Source organism: Gymnodraco acuticeps, unplaced genomic scaffold (genome assembly GCF_902827175.1).
Source record: "Gymnodraco acuticeps unplaced genomic scaffold, fGymAcu1.1, whole genome shotgun sequence".
Lineage (NCBI taxonomy): Eukaryota > Metazoa > Chordata > Actinopteri > Perciformes > Bathydraconidae > Gymnodraco > Gymnodraco acuticeps.
Genome location: NW_022990459.1, coordinates 2,306,571 through 2,323,166, shown reverse-complemented (window position 1 = coordinate 2,323,166; position 16,596 = coordinate 2,306,571). Strand labels below are relative to the sequence as shown.

The 16,596-nt window shown below is 39.1% G+C and overlaps 1 protein-coding gene across 3 annotated transcripts in view; it reads right to left on the bottom strand.

The window, feature by feature from the left end:
* LOC117552505 (transmembrane and coiled-coil domain protein 3-like) overlaps window positions 1-16,596 on the bottom strand; it is a 41,976-nt gene that overhangs the window by 10,340 nt on the left and 15,040 nt on the right. Inside the window, exon 1 of one of the 3 annotated variants that reach the window (XM_034226023.1) lies at window positions 14,797-15,065. The exons of 1 other annotated variant lie outside the window; for it this stretch is intronic. In XM_034226023.1, the coding sequence (XP_034081914.1) occupies window positions 14,797-14,799 (3 nt within the window). In that variant the 5' untranslated portion in view covers window positions 14,800-15,065. Of the gene's footprint in view, window positions 1-14,435; window positions 14,626-14,796; window positions 15,066-16,596 lie in introns of those variants that run through there. One more of the 3 variants, XM_034226021.1, reaches the window with a different exon arrangement.

Below are 16,596 nucleotides of genomic sequence, written 5' to 3'. Positions count from 1 at the left end.
TGTCGAGACATTTCACAGATGTAAGAAGAATTGATGGATTGTTGATACAGTTTCATCAACAATAGATTCAACAGTATTACCAAACATATATTCACGACACTCCGGAGTATTGGTATCTCAGTACACCCTTAAATATCCAAACAACGTATTTCCCCATCTCAATGCTGGATCATGACATCATTCATTCCCACCAAAGTGACCGCACTCGTTTCTCGAGCGATGCTGCCAGCGTGGCTAAAAATAATCTAAAGATGAACTGATAATGAAAACAATGAGCACTTGAATTAAATACCCAACAAGTGAACCATGCATAATAAAGCAGATCGTTTTCTCTGTGTCATTTGAATTGGCTTTGTATATTCCAAATCTAAGATTAGAGCCTGGAGAGGAAGCTTGTGGTGTGAACAGTATGTGGAAAGGAGAGAGTGGGCCACAGAAGTGCTACTCCAACTCCCACTAAGCCTCCTCAGTGATGGAGCTGGGACCAGGGACCTTGCCATGGGGAGACAATGGCCCGGCACAAACACAGGAAACAACCGACGGAAACCTTTCTTTTGTTGCTCCAAGCGCGCAGGGAGAAGCTCATTATTCCTGCCTCCAATCCACCAATTTATATTCCACTAACATGAGCCAGAGGTAAACTACACGTCGTCCCCCATGAGCATCGAAATCCTCCCCTTCAGCTCTAATCAGTGTGTTGTTCTTTGTTTGTCAAAACCCAGAGGTGACTCAACTAGTTTATCAAAAACTAATCAGCAGCTGTACGCCGATGAGAAATGAACAACTAAACATCCCAAACTAAGTCAAGGACGTTCACAGGATACTGTGAGGCTCAGTGTGTCTCCAGATGCAGATGCAGATAGCTCAATGTATGGTTACATGCAAAGTCAAGTTATAGCTTATATTCTGGAAAGATTTGAAACAATGTCATATTTTAAATATATTTTAAAAGAGAAATTGCCAAATAATTGCTTGTTCCAGTTTATCAAATGTTATTTGTACATAATTGTAAACTGATTTTTTTTATGTTGGGCCGCTACGGGGGATTTGATGTTTTAATATTTCATTTACAAAACAAGAACGTTATCTTCAGGGTAATTAAAAATGAAATGAATCGTTGTCAGTGGGAAACTCTTTTTTGATGGATGATATGATTCATCACTTAATTACTCAGTAATCATTTATAAAGCAGAAAGTGCCAAACGTTTTCTAGTTTAATCTTTCAACAAAAGGGTAAATACAGATGAGTTGAAAGAATTAGAGAAAAATACATGTAAAGCTAAATATGTGAGAGCAAAAGCCAATAATGATTTATGGCGTACAGGATTCTTAATGGACTCCCCCGAGATAAATGAGCTATTATAGCACAGTAGTTCAACCTGTGGAGCCACAGACAGTTTAACCAGCACTCAGATTAGCAGCAGCTGAAATAAACCGGTGTGTGTTTGAGTGTTGAGGAGGAAATAATGGGATTGAGAGATTAAGAGATTTAGTGGAGGAGACGTTTTAAACCAGACTCGTATAGCCAACAACAGAGAGAGATATGCCATGTACAGTGTAGAATACCATACATACTTTATTGTTCCCGTATGGAAATGTGTTCTGGACTCCGTCCTGCAGTTCCACATACATGTACTTATACAAACATAGTAAACATTACAAATACATTAACATATTACCACTCATACACCGTTTGCACAAACAAAGACGAACCTACTGACAATGGCGCCCTATTGCACAACCCTCATGGCCCATATTTAAATGTATATGACATTACATTTCTAGCGTCTTTGAGCATTAGGAAAAGCGCTATACAAATCCCATGTATTATTATTACATGCAAGTGTTAAGAAGCTTAATGGACATAGGCAGGAAGGACTGCTGACAGCCGTTCAGCCAGCTGTTAGGAACCCTGCATCTTCTACCAGTAGCTGCCTCTGCATGGATGGAGGTTGCAGGCCTGCGTTAATAAATATATTTATGAAATTTAAATATATATTGCTGCAGACAACTGTAGCAGCAATCCCCACGCATTATGGTACGTAAGGGAAGCAGTGCAATGAACAACGAAACATGTGTTTTTTTTTACATGCTAATGGCTCTTGAGTTTGCAGGTATTTGGTCAAAAACAAAAGTAGGTCTGTCAAGATATTTGTGCGCTTTGTCTTTTTTACAACTACATTCAATTCAAAATATGAGTGTAGGGAGGTGGATAGAGTCCATAACCAAAACTGTACATTTGGGAGGCAGTGATTTAAATTACCCAACATAATGTGCTTTCATTTCGATAATCACGTCTCCTCCACCATTATCTCTTTCTTAATAGTGCAGAATAAACAGCAGCTTATTAGCCAAATATGGAGATGTACTCAGACGTCCATTTAGATATTAAAGTTCTGAAAGGCTTATTAATCCATAAAGAAAATGAGCTAAGGTTGCCAAGGCCACCGTGTCCCAAGAGACTTGAGAATAACACAGACGAAGATCCCTGAGAATTGATGACAGCTCGAACACCAAACCGAATGAAAAATGTTGTCACATAATACTTGCCAGTTGCACAGAAATCAAACCCATTCAACCTGTGAGGCACACATCTACTCTGAAAGGAGAGACTGGGTTTCTTACAGAGCTACTCATCATTAAGTGTGCACTCTGTGGGCTACTACACTCTGTGCCGTATAATGTTCACATTATCTTAATGTTGTTAACCATTTGTGTAGGCTCAGCTTTTCTTATCTCCTCAGTAGAAGTGCAACAATGAGACTTTATTAGAAAAGATTATTGCTAACTATTTAGATTATTTAATAATTATTACATTCATTGCAAAAAATGTCAGGAAATGCAGCTTTGAGCCTCTCAAAGATAGAAATGTCCTGCTTTTCCCTGTTTTATATTATATTACAGTACATCTTTTGGACATTTAAAGACATCTTCTTAGACTTAGGCTTTTCTTTTTGTATTTTATAACAATCTAGAAAGAATTGGCAGATTTGTTGAAATGTCAACAGTTGCAGACCTTGTCCTAAGTTTAATTTAATTTAATTGTCTTCAACAATAAAGCAGAGGAAGTCCCTAAATTCAAGTCTGCAATAAAAGGAAAAGAGTTACACTTAAAGGTGGGGTAGGTCATTTTGGAGAAACCAGCTCGAGTGCGCTAGAATTTGAAAATACACAGCCGGAACAAATCTTCCACTTCCTTACAGAGCCCCTCCTCCAACACACAGGAACGCGCACATGACCGATGAGGGCACGAGATAAGCCGGGCCTGCTAAAATGATTGGTCGTGCTTTTTACAGCACTACGGCTTCCACAGATTTTTGTCAAAGCACTTCAGATATTCATTGCTATCGGGATGTTAAGAGCATTCCATGGAATATAACAAAAAGTGTATCTCGAGCCGGTTTCTCAAACTTACCTACCCCACCTTTAATGAATATTTGACTTGGTAGTTAAAGGTAAGGGAATCATTTGTGTCAAGAACGATACAACAAAGAACTGGTGACATGATGATATCCTTTGGTTGCGTTCATTCTTTTTAAATTGTATTCAAATCACGTGCAAACTTCTAAGTTCATTTCTCTATGATTAAAAGGACATTTTAAGGGCAATGAGACATTTGTTTGATGTAAATTGGATCCTGCCTGCAGGGGACCAGCCATGACTCTGGGGCCGGGGAAGAGGAGCTGACAGGCAGGCACTCCACCCCCCCAACAGGCTCCAGAGTTAACCCAGGAGAATAAATCGAAAGAAAAACAGACTCAGAATAGACGCAAACCTGGGAAATGGGTAAGAATCCTCTGAAAGGAAAAAACAACAACACCTGCAGTCATACACACACACACACACACACACACACACACACACACACACACACACACACACACACACACACACACACACACACACACACACACACACACACACAACACACACACACACACACACACACACACACACACACACACACACACACACACACACACACACCACACACACACACACACACACACACACACACACACACACACACACACCACACACAGCACACACCACACACCACACACACACACACACACACACACCACACACACACACACACACACACACACACACACACACACACACACACACACACACACACACACACACACACACACACACACACACACACACACACACACACACACACACACACACACACACACACACACACACAATCCTCCAGAGGCTCAGAAGATATCAGACTGCGCTGCGCTCTGTGACGAGCTGCCATATTGAATACACTCTTCATCACTTTGCTTTTGATTGACTCATTACATACACATCTCTTTCACACTGTGTTCAGTGGCCTAGTTGTTCACCAACATTTAAAGTCTAATCAGCAGAGCACTTCAAATCATGACTGCTTTCACTGTTAAACCCTGCCACTTCTAAAGCCTCTGCATTTGGTTTAATAGCAATTTAATAATGTGTCAAATAGTCAAAACTACTTTTGTACTTTATACACTAGATTCTCTATTCATCAGAGATGCAAAGAAAGGTATCTGAAAATGAGCAATGTACAGTATATACAGTATAACCTTTAACAATATTGTCCCTATCTTGTTGAGGTGGTGCATGTATAAAGGTGTAAAGCAGAAATGTTTCAAATGATGTGTGCATAAACAAAAGTATTGAGGATCAATATTAAATGATTGTTTTACAATATATTAAAATGGTGCCTTGTGTTGATGGCTATACAATCGGTCTAGTTTATAAACTTCTACAGCTTCTCCCAAGTCATGTATAGAAATCTACAGCGCCACAGTTGTGTGAAATGCATGGACACCTCACTATAGAGAGTGCGACTCTTTGCAGGCCAGACGAATGAGGATTCAAGTCAACTTCGGCAAGATTTGAACTAAAAACAGAAAGTGAGCTTCAAGTTGAAACATCAGAACATGTTTTCAGTGCTTTCAAAGACTTGGTGATGTGTGTCTGAATTTCCAACCTGTGCAGTTTTTCAAACCATTAAGTATCAAAGTGTAATAGTGTTGACGTGGCCTAAGAAAACCCCCCAGCCTCATTAACAAACCACCGATGGAGGGATGAAAGACTGCGATACTCTGATCTCACCCTTATTTACTCTGCAGCGTATACTGTAGCTTCTTGTTTACCAGCTTTAAAACTCACTGTTAAAACCTATGAACTATTTCCTAAGACACTTTTTAATTATTGTATTTCATTATTATTTACTCCCAATATGTGTATATTTCTTTATCCATTTCTAAGGGAAACATTCTGATCTTAAAAGTGTCTGAAAGTTGGAAACAAATGTTATTATAGACTTGTTGGAGGAGGTTGAAGTTTGGAAATACAAGACAAAACAAAAAATCACCCTTGACGTAAATGTATGCCATATTATTATATACAGCTAAACTATCGAAACAATGCCAATATAGGTTCCTGGTGAGGCACAAGGTTTGACATCAGTACTGTAGATAGACTTTTTCTAAATTGCTTTTATATATATTTCCAGTTAAAGAAAGAGCTTCACTTTTTGTTATGAACAATGTGAAGTTATTTAGTTACCTCCCAGAAACTAGGAATCAACCAATGCACTGCAGCGAGAAGAAGAGAGGTCTGGATGGATATCGAGTTGAACGTCAATGAACTCCAATCCATTAACTAGCTCAGCATCCCATTACGACCACATATATATGCATCACTACACATACATTCATCTTTCAATCTGACTACATGTACCGCGAAAAGATTATCAACGGCAGAATATCTCTACACAATCTAAACCACGTGCAAAAGAGACAAAAGTTGTAATCCCGTCTCTTCTCTTTTCTCCTCTAATCCGAGGTTTTAATCTGCTGATGCTCAGAACAAAGATGACCCAGCAGCCCTTGCTCCTATTCTAAAATGCTCGGGGAGGAAAGATGGAGAGAAAGCGACGTGGTGAGAATACAGATGGGTGAGGGCGTACGCTTGAGGGAAATGAGACAGAAATAGTGAAAGAGATTTAAAAGAGCGTAGAAGAGGAAGTGATGGAAATATAGACCGACAGACCGAGAAGAAAGTAAAGAAAAAAAGATGAGTGGAGGTCAGCGTTTGAACTCCACAGGTGGAGCAGAATCGGATTAGGGTTTTAAAAAACAAAGGGTTCAAACCAGTCAAGGTCAGAGTTTAGACTGAAGGCTAAGGCTAAGATGCTCTCGAGCCGCATGCAGCTCTTTAAGCCCTCTGCTCTGGCTCCCTTGAGCTTAGACAAAAATAAGAAGGACATCAAATACAAATATTTGTAGGATTATTTATATGTTGTTGCACGGTTGAACATTTTTTGTATTTTGAGGTGATACTGTGACACAATTTTTAAAAAAAAACGGTTTTAATTAGGTCAACTAAAATATGCGTCACATCCTGCTACGGTCCCGCGCCAGCGCCTTTTCTTGCAGGCGAATAACCTGACCCCCGGCTCGATGAGCGAACTATGGATAAATCAAAGAAAAGAAAAGTATCGGAGGAACACAGGATTTAATTCTGCGTGGACAGAGCAACGATGCTGGCTTACCGGTATGTTTGATATGTGGAGAGAAGTTGTCAACGGTGCTGCAGCCTTTACACACGGGAGAGGAAGACAGCTGACGATCTTCAGTCATCATTCAATCAGTTAACTCTTTTTAGGGTGCAGCTATGTTTTATTTATTTCAAAGTGGGCCCATTTTAATTATATTCATTTTTTCAAACGTGCAGAGGACAGGTGCTGTGTTGATTTATTTTAAAGTAGGCCTGTGTATTTTTTTTAATTCTCCTTATAAGAGTTCTTTGTTTATTATTAGAGGCAAACAGTTTTCTATAATGTAATAAATAATAAATGCATAATTGTCTATGATGTAACAATATATACAACTTTATAAGCTATCAATCTATGAAATATGTTTTAGGGCTCCAGACAAAAAAAAAAATGGTAGAAAAGGGAGCAAAATGTCTCTGTTGGTCAAAAAACCCCTGCTTTAAGGGAACATTTGTCCATTTGAAGGTAAGGATTTGTTTATTTATTTCAGGCACAAAGGCAATTCAAAGTGCTTTACGTATGCATTACCACACAAACCAATTCTATGGAAAGCAACACAACCATACAATTGCAAATAGAGTAGAATCTGCAAGAGATGCAGAAGCGTAATGATGCAATGTTTTCATATGACCTTGGGGACAGTAGCGTACCCACCCATTGACCCCACTGATACATGTCGATGTTTATATTTTGGAACTGATTTGAAACAAGGTGGATAACTAAATCAATCAATTGTTGTTTTCGTTATCAATGGTTGAGTAAATGCAGTCCAAAAGGCCAAATAAAATGTGTATTTGCTTGAATAATAACTTATTGATACATTTTCTGTCAATTACTCAAATATTCGTCTAATCAGACGAGCTCGATGAGAAAACATAACCTGAAGGAAAAATAAATCTTCATTTATTTACACATTCATATCAATTAACAGTGTGTGCATGCATATACATAACATTGAGATTATATTCAACAATAAGTAAGAGGGTTTTATATACAAGCTATTTGTATTCTCCTATTCTAAGGTTCGAGAACGTAGCTTCGAATAGATCTCAATAATCATCAAATCTGTGTCTTACAAAGCGGACTATAAGTAATCATGCAGACACACACACTCATACGTTCTGTATTTAGACGCCAGCAGATGTAACACAGGAAAGAGTTGGATCTACATTCAGTCACTCCATTTTTAGAAGCCTGATTCCTAACAACCCACTCCTCTGCACTTGCAACAAACACACACACGTCGCGCACACTCTTACACACACTAGAGCACTTACTAGAGTCGAGTACAGCGAAATGTTGGCATGAGTGAAAGCCAGACTTTGTAATGTGTCCACAGTCTGAATGACCCTGCATCCTTCAGTCAACACACATGCAAACACATCTCCCTGGATTACATAACAGTCACTGGCAGGTGTGTGTTGAGCAGGAATCTTTAAATATGTATTCATGATGCAGATTTGATTTACATAAGTGCTAACACACATCGATTACAGACAAAATATTAACTGTTTTGAGGATTCACAATTCCCCCAAGAATCCTACAAAGAGTAATACATGTTGGTTTTCTCGTTCTTTTATGATATTAAATACAATTTGAAGGGGTTAGGACTGTATGTGTGACAAAACAGACGTCACTTTTAGTTTTTTGGATACTGTGATGAATATGTGTCCTCTCTGTTCTGCCACTCTTAAGACAAAATAATGATTCATCCTTTAGCCCAATTCATAATGACAAAATGTATAGTTGCAGCCCAAATTGTCATACAGTACATTTATTGAATTATGTTGTTTACAAGGGCTGCAACTTACTATGTTTATATTATTAATAGGTACATCCTTATAAAAAAAAAGGTCAGATAGTAACGAGCCTAAGAAAATATGCATTGCTTTATAATTGCTTGTTTGGTTTTAACAAAAACAAAAAATGTCTAGTGATATAAAAAAGAAAATCCTACTGTTTAAGATGTTGGAAGTGTAAATGATGTATTTTTGACTTAACTAATGAAACAATTAATACCAAGAATGAAAATATTCCAATTAGGGCTGTCAGTCGATTAAAATAGTTAATCGCGATTAATCGCATGACTGTCCATAGTTAATCGCGATTAATCGCAAATTAATCGCACATTTTTGATCTGTTCTAAATGTACCTTAGAGGAATATTTTTCAAGTTTTTAATACTCTTATCAACATATGAGTGGACAAATATGCTTTATGCTAATGTTTATTATCATTTGAACAATGACAAATATTCTCATGAATATTAAACACAACAACTTCTGAACATGCTGAGTGTGCTGACTTTTCGTACAATGTCCCACTGTCTGGCTTCCTGCATAAAGTCAAGTGCTCGGCGCAGTTGTGGCGAAATGTCGCTCCTCTGTTTTCATTTAAACAGCTCCATATCCGTTAGCGCAGCTAGCTAGCACCAGATGCTAACAACAACAATGCACGTAAGGTCTCTCTCTCGCTCGCTCGGGCCACACATACACGCACCCTCCCGGTCCTCCCAACAGCCAGTCGGTGCCTGCCGGTGAGCGTGGAAGTGTGGTCTGCCACAAGCGGGCGGCAGGCGCGGGGCTGTCAGCATCAGCTTGTAGATGGTATTTTAAACTCGATGCGCTCTGAAACTACGGGGCGGCCGAGGAAAAAAATACACATGCGTTAATCGCGTTAAAATAATTAGTGGCGTTAATTTTTTTGTTGCGTTAACGCGTTATTAACGCGTTTACTTGACAGCCCTAATTCCAATGTAATAATAGCTCCTATGAAGGCATGTGCCAGAGGCCAACCAAATGTTTCCGACCCGCCATTTGCATTTTCTATACGTTGGTCCCTATTGCAGCTAGCTTGTGATAACTACTGTTGAGTTTGAGAGGACTCTAATTAAATGCCAAAAGAGGCTGAACCACATTGTTCCACTAGCTTAATGTGTCTAAAGTGACTCTAATAACTGGCAGTGATTCAGCGTAATATGATATGACTAGGGGGGAAAACAGCTGTGTGTGCTGTGCCAAACACAGGATCTCTTTGATGGGCAGAGTATGTGTGTGTTGGTTAATCCTCACCCTGTTACTCGCTGCTGGCGTGTGTGGATTCTCTGTCAGTTTATCCCATTTAATCCCTAATCCAAAAGCATCAAGAGAAAGAGAGAAACCTGTGTACGTACGTCGATAAAATCATCTAATAATTTACATTTCAGAGATCTCTGTCCTGCTCACATCATTTTGCTAATTTTTTTGTGTCAAGGGAGAGATTGTTTGCAGTAGGGTTGTATGAGTTAACTATCTATGTATATGCAGTGTATTACCTACAGTAGATGGCAGTAAGCATGCTCCCAGGTTAAGGAAGCAGACAGAAGAACCAGCACAGAAAATATATACTGGCACCTAATGAAATAGTCCCACTCAAAACAATCAATATCTATATTTGTATTTACCGATGAGATATACTTCCCTCCTCAAAGCCACCAGACTCTGTTGACCAAAACAGTCATTTTACTTCCCAAAACATGGTTGTTGTTGTTGGTCTACATCTGCCTCTATTGATAGTAATGTGTTATTGTGTGACTTTAATTGAATCAACACCAAAGTCCCAGAATAACACAAACACACCGTTACAGGCGGTAGTAGACCAGTAACTCCTGTGTAGTAAAATGACAGTTTGTGTCAGTTTGATTGCTTTGAAGAGAGCAAAGATAATGGCTTCAGTTGCAGATTTTTTACTTCAATGAATACACGGACTATGAATAAGACGCTCATACAACCCTGCTTCAAATATTCCAAACTATCCCTTTAAAAGCATCATTTATTCTGGGAAATGACACAGATTCCACCAGTTGCCCTTGACAACAGACGCCATTGAGTAGAGCCAAGCTCACACCTCGCCGTGATGTCCAATGAAGCGAGTCGAAGGAGAATAACAACAAATCAGCTCCCATTCATCGACATTCACTCCTCCCATTCTGTGCACTCTCAATGGCCAAACAAAGGCCACGGCTCAGCTCATCAGAGTGATTTGTGGCGCTGATTGGGGACTGTGTGTGTGTGTGTGTGTGTGTGTGTGTGTGTGTGTGTGTGTGTGTGTGTGTGTGTGTACTGGGACAGACATACAGTAAAAACTGGTTTCCTGTATGTTACAGGAAGAGAGCAAAACAACAAGCTCTGACCTGTTGAGTGTAAATGAATGTTGTGCTGGGAAACAATTAACACCCAAAGCCAGGAAAACAATCTGATTAAAAATAATAAAAAACATTGTCTCGATTCGTATAATGAGCCCAAACTTTTATATTGTGCTAATGAGATAAAACAAAAAGGAAGGCAGGGCTATAACCATCGATCAACCAATCCTCATCTCATAATCTGAGAGACGAAAGTATAACACCTTAGCCTGAAGGTAGATAACAGGGGAAATGTATCATGCACATTCAGACTATTTGCTGTTCCTGACTGTCTAATTATCCAACACTGAGGCCTGAAGATGATGTTTCCCCCTGGGCGCCTAACAGAAGTCTTTGCATGATGCATTTGTCTGCTAAAAAACATGACTAATGGCAGACAGATGCTCTTTTTAAGGAACACTGTTATCTCTTTGCCAAGAAAGTGGAATGAGACCTTGGGCAAAAACACCCTGCTGCCCAGAGGGGATATTGTGAGGAGCTCCGAGAAGGAAAACACACCCTCATCCTTTTTCCTCCAGATCAAAAACACACGCACACACACAGCTTTAAGAGGGGAGATCTTCCTCTTTGAAAGTGATCTAATGATATCAAGAGATTAGGCTTCTCGGTGCATTAATTACACACCTCCAATGATGTAAACACATACGAGACCTTTTAGCATCATCCATATTGATCTTTAAATAAATCAAGTCAACTACCGTCCTTCCACTGCGTAAACAAATCGATTTCCTCCCTGATAAATCCCCTTCCCTTTTCATCAGAGCAGATTCAAGCTTGGCAAGTCCGTTTGACGCACACACATGCCAGGTTGGGAACCCTCTGAACCGAGGAGATGACGAGGAAATGCCAAATGTTACAGTGGGCATTATGTGTGATGCTACAGCGACGAGACTGTGAAATACAATTTAAAAAAGGGCCAAAACTGAGGTTTAAAAGTAGCCTATACTCAGACTAAACAACACTACTAGCCATAATATAGGATGAGATTTCTTTTTTTACTTCTTAAATTACACACTTATAGATTTAAAATAATAATTACAAAAAAGTAAACATTTTATTTATACATTAATATTTTTGCAATACTGCTCAATTAGGCTCTGACTCCCAAATCCATATTTGCAACAATCAAATTAAACATTTGAAAGTTGAAAACAACAAGTCATTTGAATAACTTAACCTGGGCTTACATAACTAAAACTAACAATTAAACTCTTAGAAAAAATATAAATTAAGAAAGTAACCAGCAGATTCACTGAGAATGAAAATACTCGTTATTAAAAGAAATGATGTCCCAATTGGAAACCAGCTGAGAATCGCTGGTTAAAAAAATATAATGACCCGTTAAGAGAAAGAAGGAGATGTTACAGTGGAACCCCCCCCCACACACACACTTCACAGAGACTAGACTTTCCAACTTCTGTCTGGAAAAAGTGCTGGAGGAAAATGACTAATGCTTTATCCTTCCACAACAACGACCACTAAGGTGCCCATGGGCAAGGTTCTCGATCCTGCACCAATATAGCTCCTGCTCCGCTAAAAGGATCCCCCGAGCGTAGTCGCATAAAAGTTAACTGAGGATGGGATACACTGCCTGCTCCTCTCCCTGAACAGCTCATAAAGCTGTCCTGCTGAGAAATTCCACTTCGAGCGATAGAACTATTAACAAAGCACTTATATACTAATAAAGGACTGGCTTACCTAAAGCCAGTTGAGTAGCACTTGAAATGTTTGGCTCTATGAAACCTGATGTACTTATATGATTCTGTTTTCTTCAAGGTTGTGTCTTCCTGGTCGAATGTACTTATTGTAAGTCGCTTTGGATAAAAGCGGCAGCTAAATGCAATGTAATGTAAATGTAATGTAAAATGCCTCTGTGTTAGAGCGCACCTGGGTGTACAAGACAGCAGGACTATGAACCACAGAGACATTCAACTGTAGGGATGGAAAACGAGTGGTAGCATTTATAGAAAGTACACGACAATAGGGCAAGTTGGGAGAAACTGGGAATATAATGAAGACAGAATGCCCTAAAAGTGCAGTAATGTTTAGTTTTTTTAACTCTACGTGCGAGCTCTGAAGGGTAAAATCACAATTTATTTTCTTGACTAATAAAACCTATATGAAAAAAAATGCTTTCACATTCACAATCCTTTCCCTTTCTAAATGTTATCTTATTTAATCCATTAACCTGTGTGATGCTGTACGTTTGGTCCAGAGAAATAAAAGTATGGAAACATGAACAACCTGTATACACTCTTTTTTCCACACATCATTATAGATGGAATCGATAGTGATTGTTAAGAGTAACTAATAATGCCATCGACACCAATATAATCATATACACTTCAGTCCCTAGTCAATATGTGGGTGTCGGCTGGCAAAATACACATTTATAAAATGATTTGGCAATGAGAGTTGCACTCAAACAGTTGTAATCAAATAAGGTCAAATTGTAGAAGAAAATCGTGACTGTAACGCAATTTCATTGGATGTATAAATTGATGGTCACAAGACTTGTGAATTGCAGTGCAACACAAAAGAAAGTGCACCCTACATTTAAACCTCCCCCTCTTTGGAAGCTATATAACTCTTAGCCTAGAAGTATGTTCTGTACAGGGCTTCACAAAGAAGCAGCTCTTTGTACTGAGCCACTGTAACTGGGTCAGAGGAGAATCTGTTTCTCTGTCATAACATGTCATGTTATTCAACATTTGGGAGGAATATAGTGACAGGAGCAAGTCACCAGCATGTGTTGCATCCATGTAACATATAGCAGGAAGGCACAAACTACCGCTCTATAACAGGAACATCGAGAAAACAGCAACCCCTCGCCCCTTTATTTATATCTTTAGATATAATAACAGGGACATATTAGAATCACCTGAGATGAATGCAACACTTTCAGACAGGCTGGATAGACCAACCACTTGGCTATACGTGTGTTTCTATGTGATGTCTGGATGATTAGAAAAAAGTCTAAGCACTATAAAAGGTCGCCTGAGTGAGCAAAGTGTCAAATTGCCTTAAAACGTTTTGACAAGTACACGGTCTGGTCTGCAGATGGTCCATCCCCAACAAACTCCATTATAAAACCTGTCAATTTAATGATGCCTCATGCACAAAGAAAAACCGTTATAGATAATATAAATTATTAATCTAGGTAATTTGTTATGCTTTTCTCTTGTCCTTGCTACAATTCTTAATGAAATATCCTGTTCTGGTCTCAGCAAGATGCTTGGTTCGCCTTCATCAAACTCCATTATTTAGCAACTACTTTTACAAATTAATCATCCAAGTCATTTTCTTATGGTGGTACATACAATATCGTGGACTGGAGAGGATATGCAAAAAAGCTCTGTTCAATTCCACCAAGCTCCATTACACAATGTGTACATTTAATGTTGCCTCAATATAAATACATACAGTACAATAACACAATTTAAGAGCTTGAATTACTGGCTGACACATTTCCATATCAGGCTTACTGTATTGTTTGTGTACCTTAAGATTTCTGGAATAAGAAGGTAGAGGGCCCATTAATGAGAATGGAAATGTTAAAGGGAAAGCAGTGAATGGAGCATTGGATCTGTGCCAAGAAATGCAGAACGGCCACAACAGATTCATGAGTGGTGTGTAAATATTTCCATATGAGGATTATTAGACCAGCAATGAATTATGTGTTTGAATTACTTGTTGGGTTCCTTGCAGAGGAATATAAAACGTGTCGGGACTGGTCGACGGTGTGTCAGCTGTTAGCAGTGCAGACAACACTGCCTGGAAAATAGGAGGATTTCCAACTTGTTCTGTGATGACAGAAACTCGACGGTTAGCTTTTATAATAGACATTATAATAACTTGTCAACTCTTTGTGTGTCTGTTAAACATGACATTATACACAAAGTTAACACAATTTTGTTTTTTGTATAGACGTGTCTATAAATGACACACCGTAATGTATGGATAAGTTGTCCTTAACAATAAATGAACCCTCTCACTTATGTTATAGACGCTAGGTGGCTAACGTTAGCTAATAGTATACACGCATATTTACCATGTTGACGTTGGTGTAAGAGTGTTCCTACTCCCGGTAAAGTTTTCTCGACTACTGCACAGAAAGCTCCGGACATATCTCGGGACTCAAGCTGGGTCTCCCGGTTTCGTTGTCCTCACATTCAGAGTTTACGGTGGTCCGTTAACGTCGTCGGTGCTTCACATGCCATCACGGCTCCCACTCGCTGCCACCGCTGCTGGAACAACCGACCGACGGCGGCAACGGTGTGACTCGTACCCCCACCAGCCCGCCGCGGTAATCCTTCTAAAGCCAGCGGCACGGAGTAGAGACAGTGTGTGATTAAGCCCCGCCCACCGCGGTATACAGATGGAGGGGCTGCGGTAAATATCAAATACACCCACATGAATTAATTCATAACCAGAGACTGGAGAGCTCCAACTTAAATTAGTTTCACATGTACTTAAAGTAGGACTGAAAAAGAAAATGTAATGTATCTGTTTATGGTTGCCCATGTTGTGTTACATTTTGAATATACTTAATAATCAAATAAGGTCCAATTAGTACTTAATTAGGTATGGCCGACAGTTTTACATTTCTATAACTAAACATAATATAACTAAACTAAATAATAAATAGATGCATAAAGTCTTTGTGCAAGCCAAAGACACATTTTTTATTGTGCTGGAAGAAGTGTTGTGCAGAATGGGCTCTTTCAGTGTGTACAATTATCATATCATGTAATTTATGATTATATAAACTAACTGATTAGATTACTAGTCACATAGATTGATAGCTGATTGACTAATTCGAGATGACACCAGCCAGATCTCAAGTTAACGATAAATTAATTATAACTCACAAAGTCATGAATGATTTAAAGACACAGCCGGTCAGGGCAGGTGTTCTCTGGCCCCAATGGTACAAAAAACAATTAGTTTTGCCCTGTCATGTGATATGAGTCTGCTAATAGTTTACTATCTGGGCTCACAGTCACATTAAGTATGTATGCACCCAATTTAAGGGGAGATGCTACATGTGAAAATGTTGAACTGGTAAATATCCCCATAAAACGTCCCCCGGTTGATTATACATTAAGATAAGTATGTTATGTATTACTAGTTTTGGGGACATTTTTATGTTTAGACATTTATGATGCTTTGGCTGACGCAAATAGAAATGTACTGCTAAATGTCTATTTTGGAGGGGTTTATTTCCACAAGTCTGAAAGAAGACATGTTATGAAAGCAAAAAATACATGAAAACAAAAGCATGTCAATTTTTGTTTTTGCCTGTTGTCTGGATTTGTCTCATGTTCCTGCCATGTTAGAAAACATGACATAGTGACATGTGCATTAACCCTGTGTCATTGACCTGTCATTCTTTATTACTTTCTCCCCTCTTGTGCACAAATTGATCTGATGCCGACTTCATGAGGACAGGGAGTGCGTCATCCATCTTTTAATCATTGTGACAAGTGTGTGTGCTGACAGGTTGGACAGTCCGAGGCTGTGTGATTCAGCCTGCAGGGCAGATAACAGCACCGGCACTGAGGATGGCTGCAGGGCAACACTCTGATATTGAAAGTTGAATCTGATCCAAGTTAATTAAATCGTATCATTTCACTGAACGGCTGCGCGTATATATTTAGAAAGATCATTACATAGCTCCGGGATGGATCCACAATTCATCTTTCTGCTATGATCAATCCTAATAACCTGATACACTTCCAGTCCATTTCCCCTGGGTGTCTATGTATCCTATCCATGCCTATGCATGTGGGAAAGAGAGGTAGACAAAGGGTTAAATGTGACATTTAATTAGGTCTCTATCTATAGTACT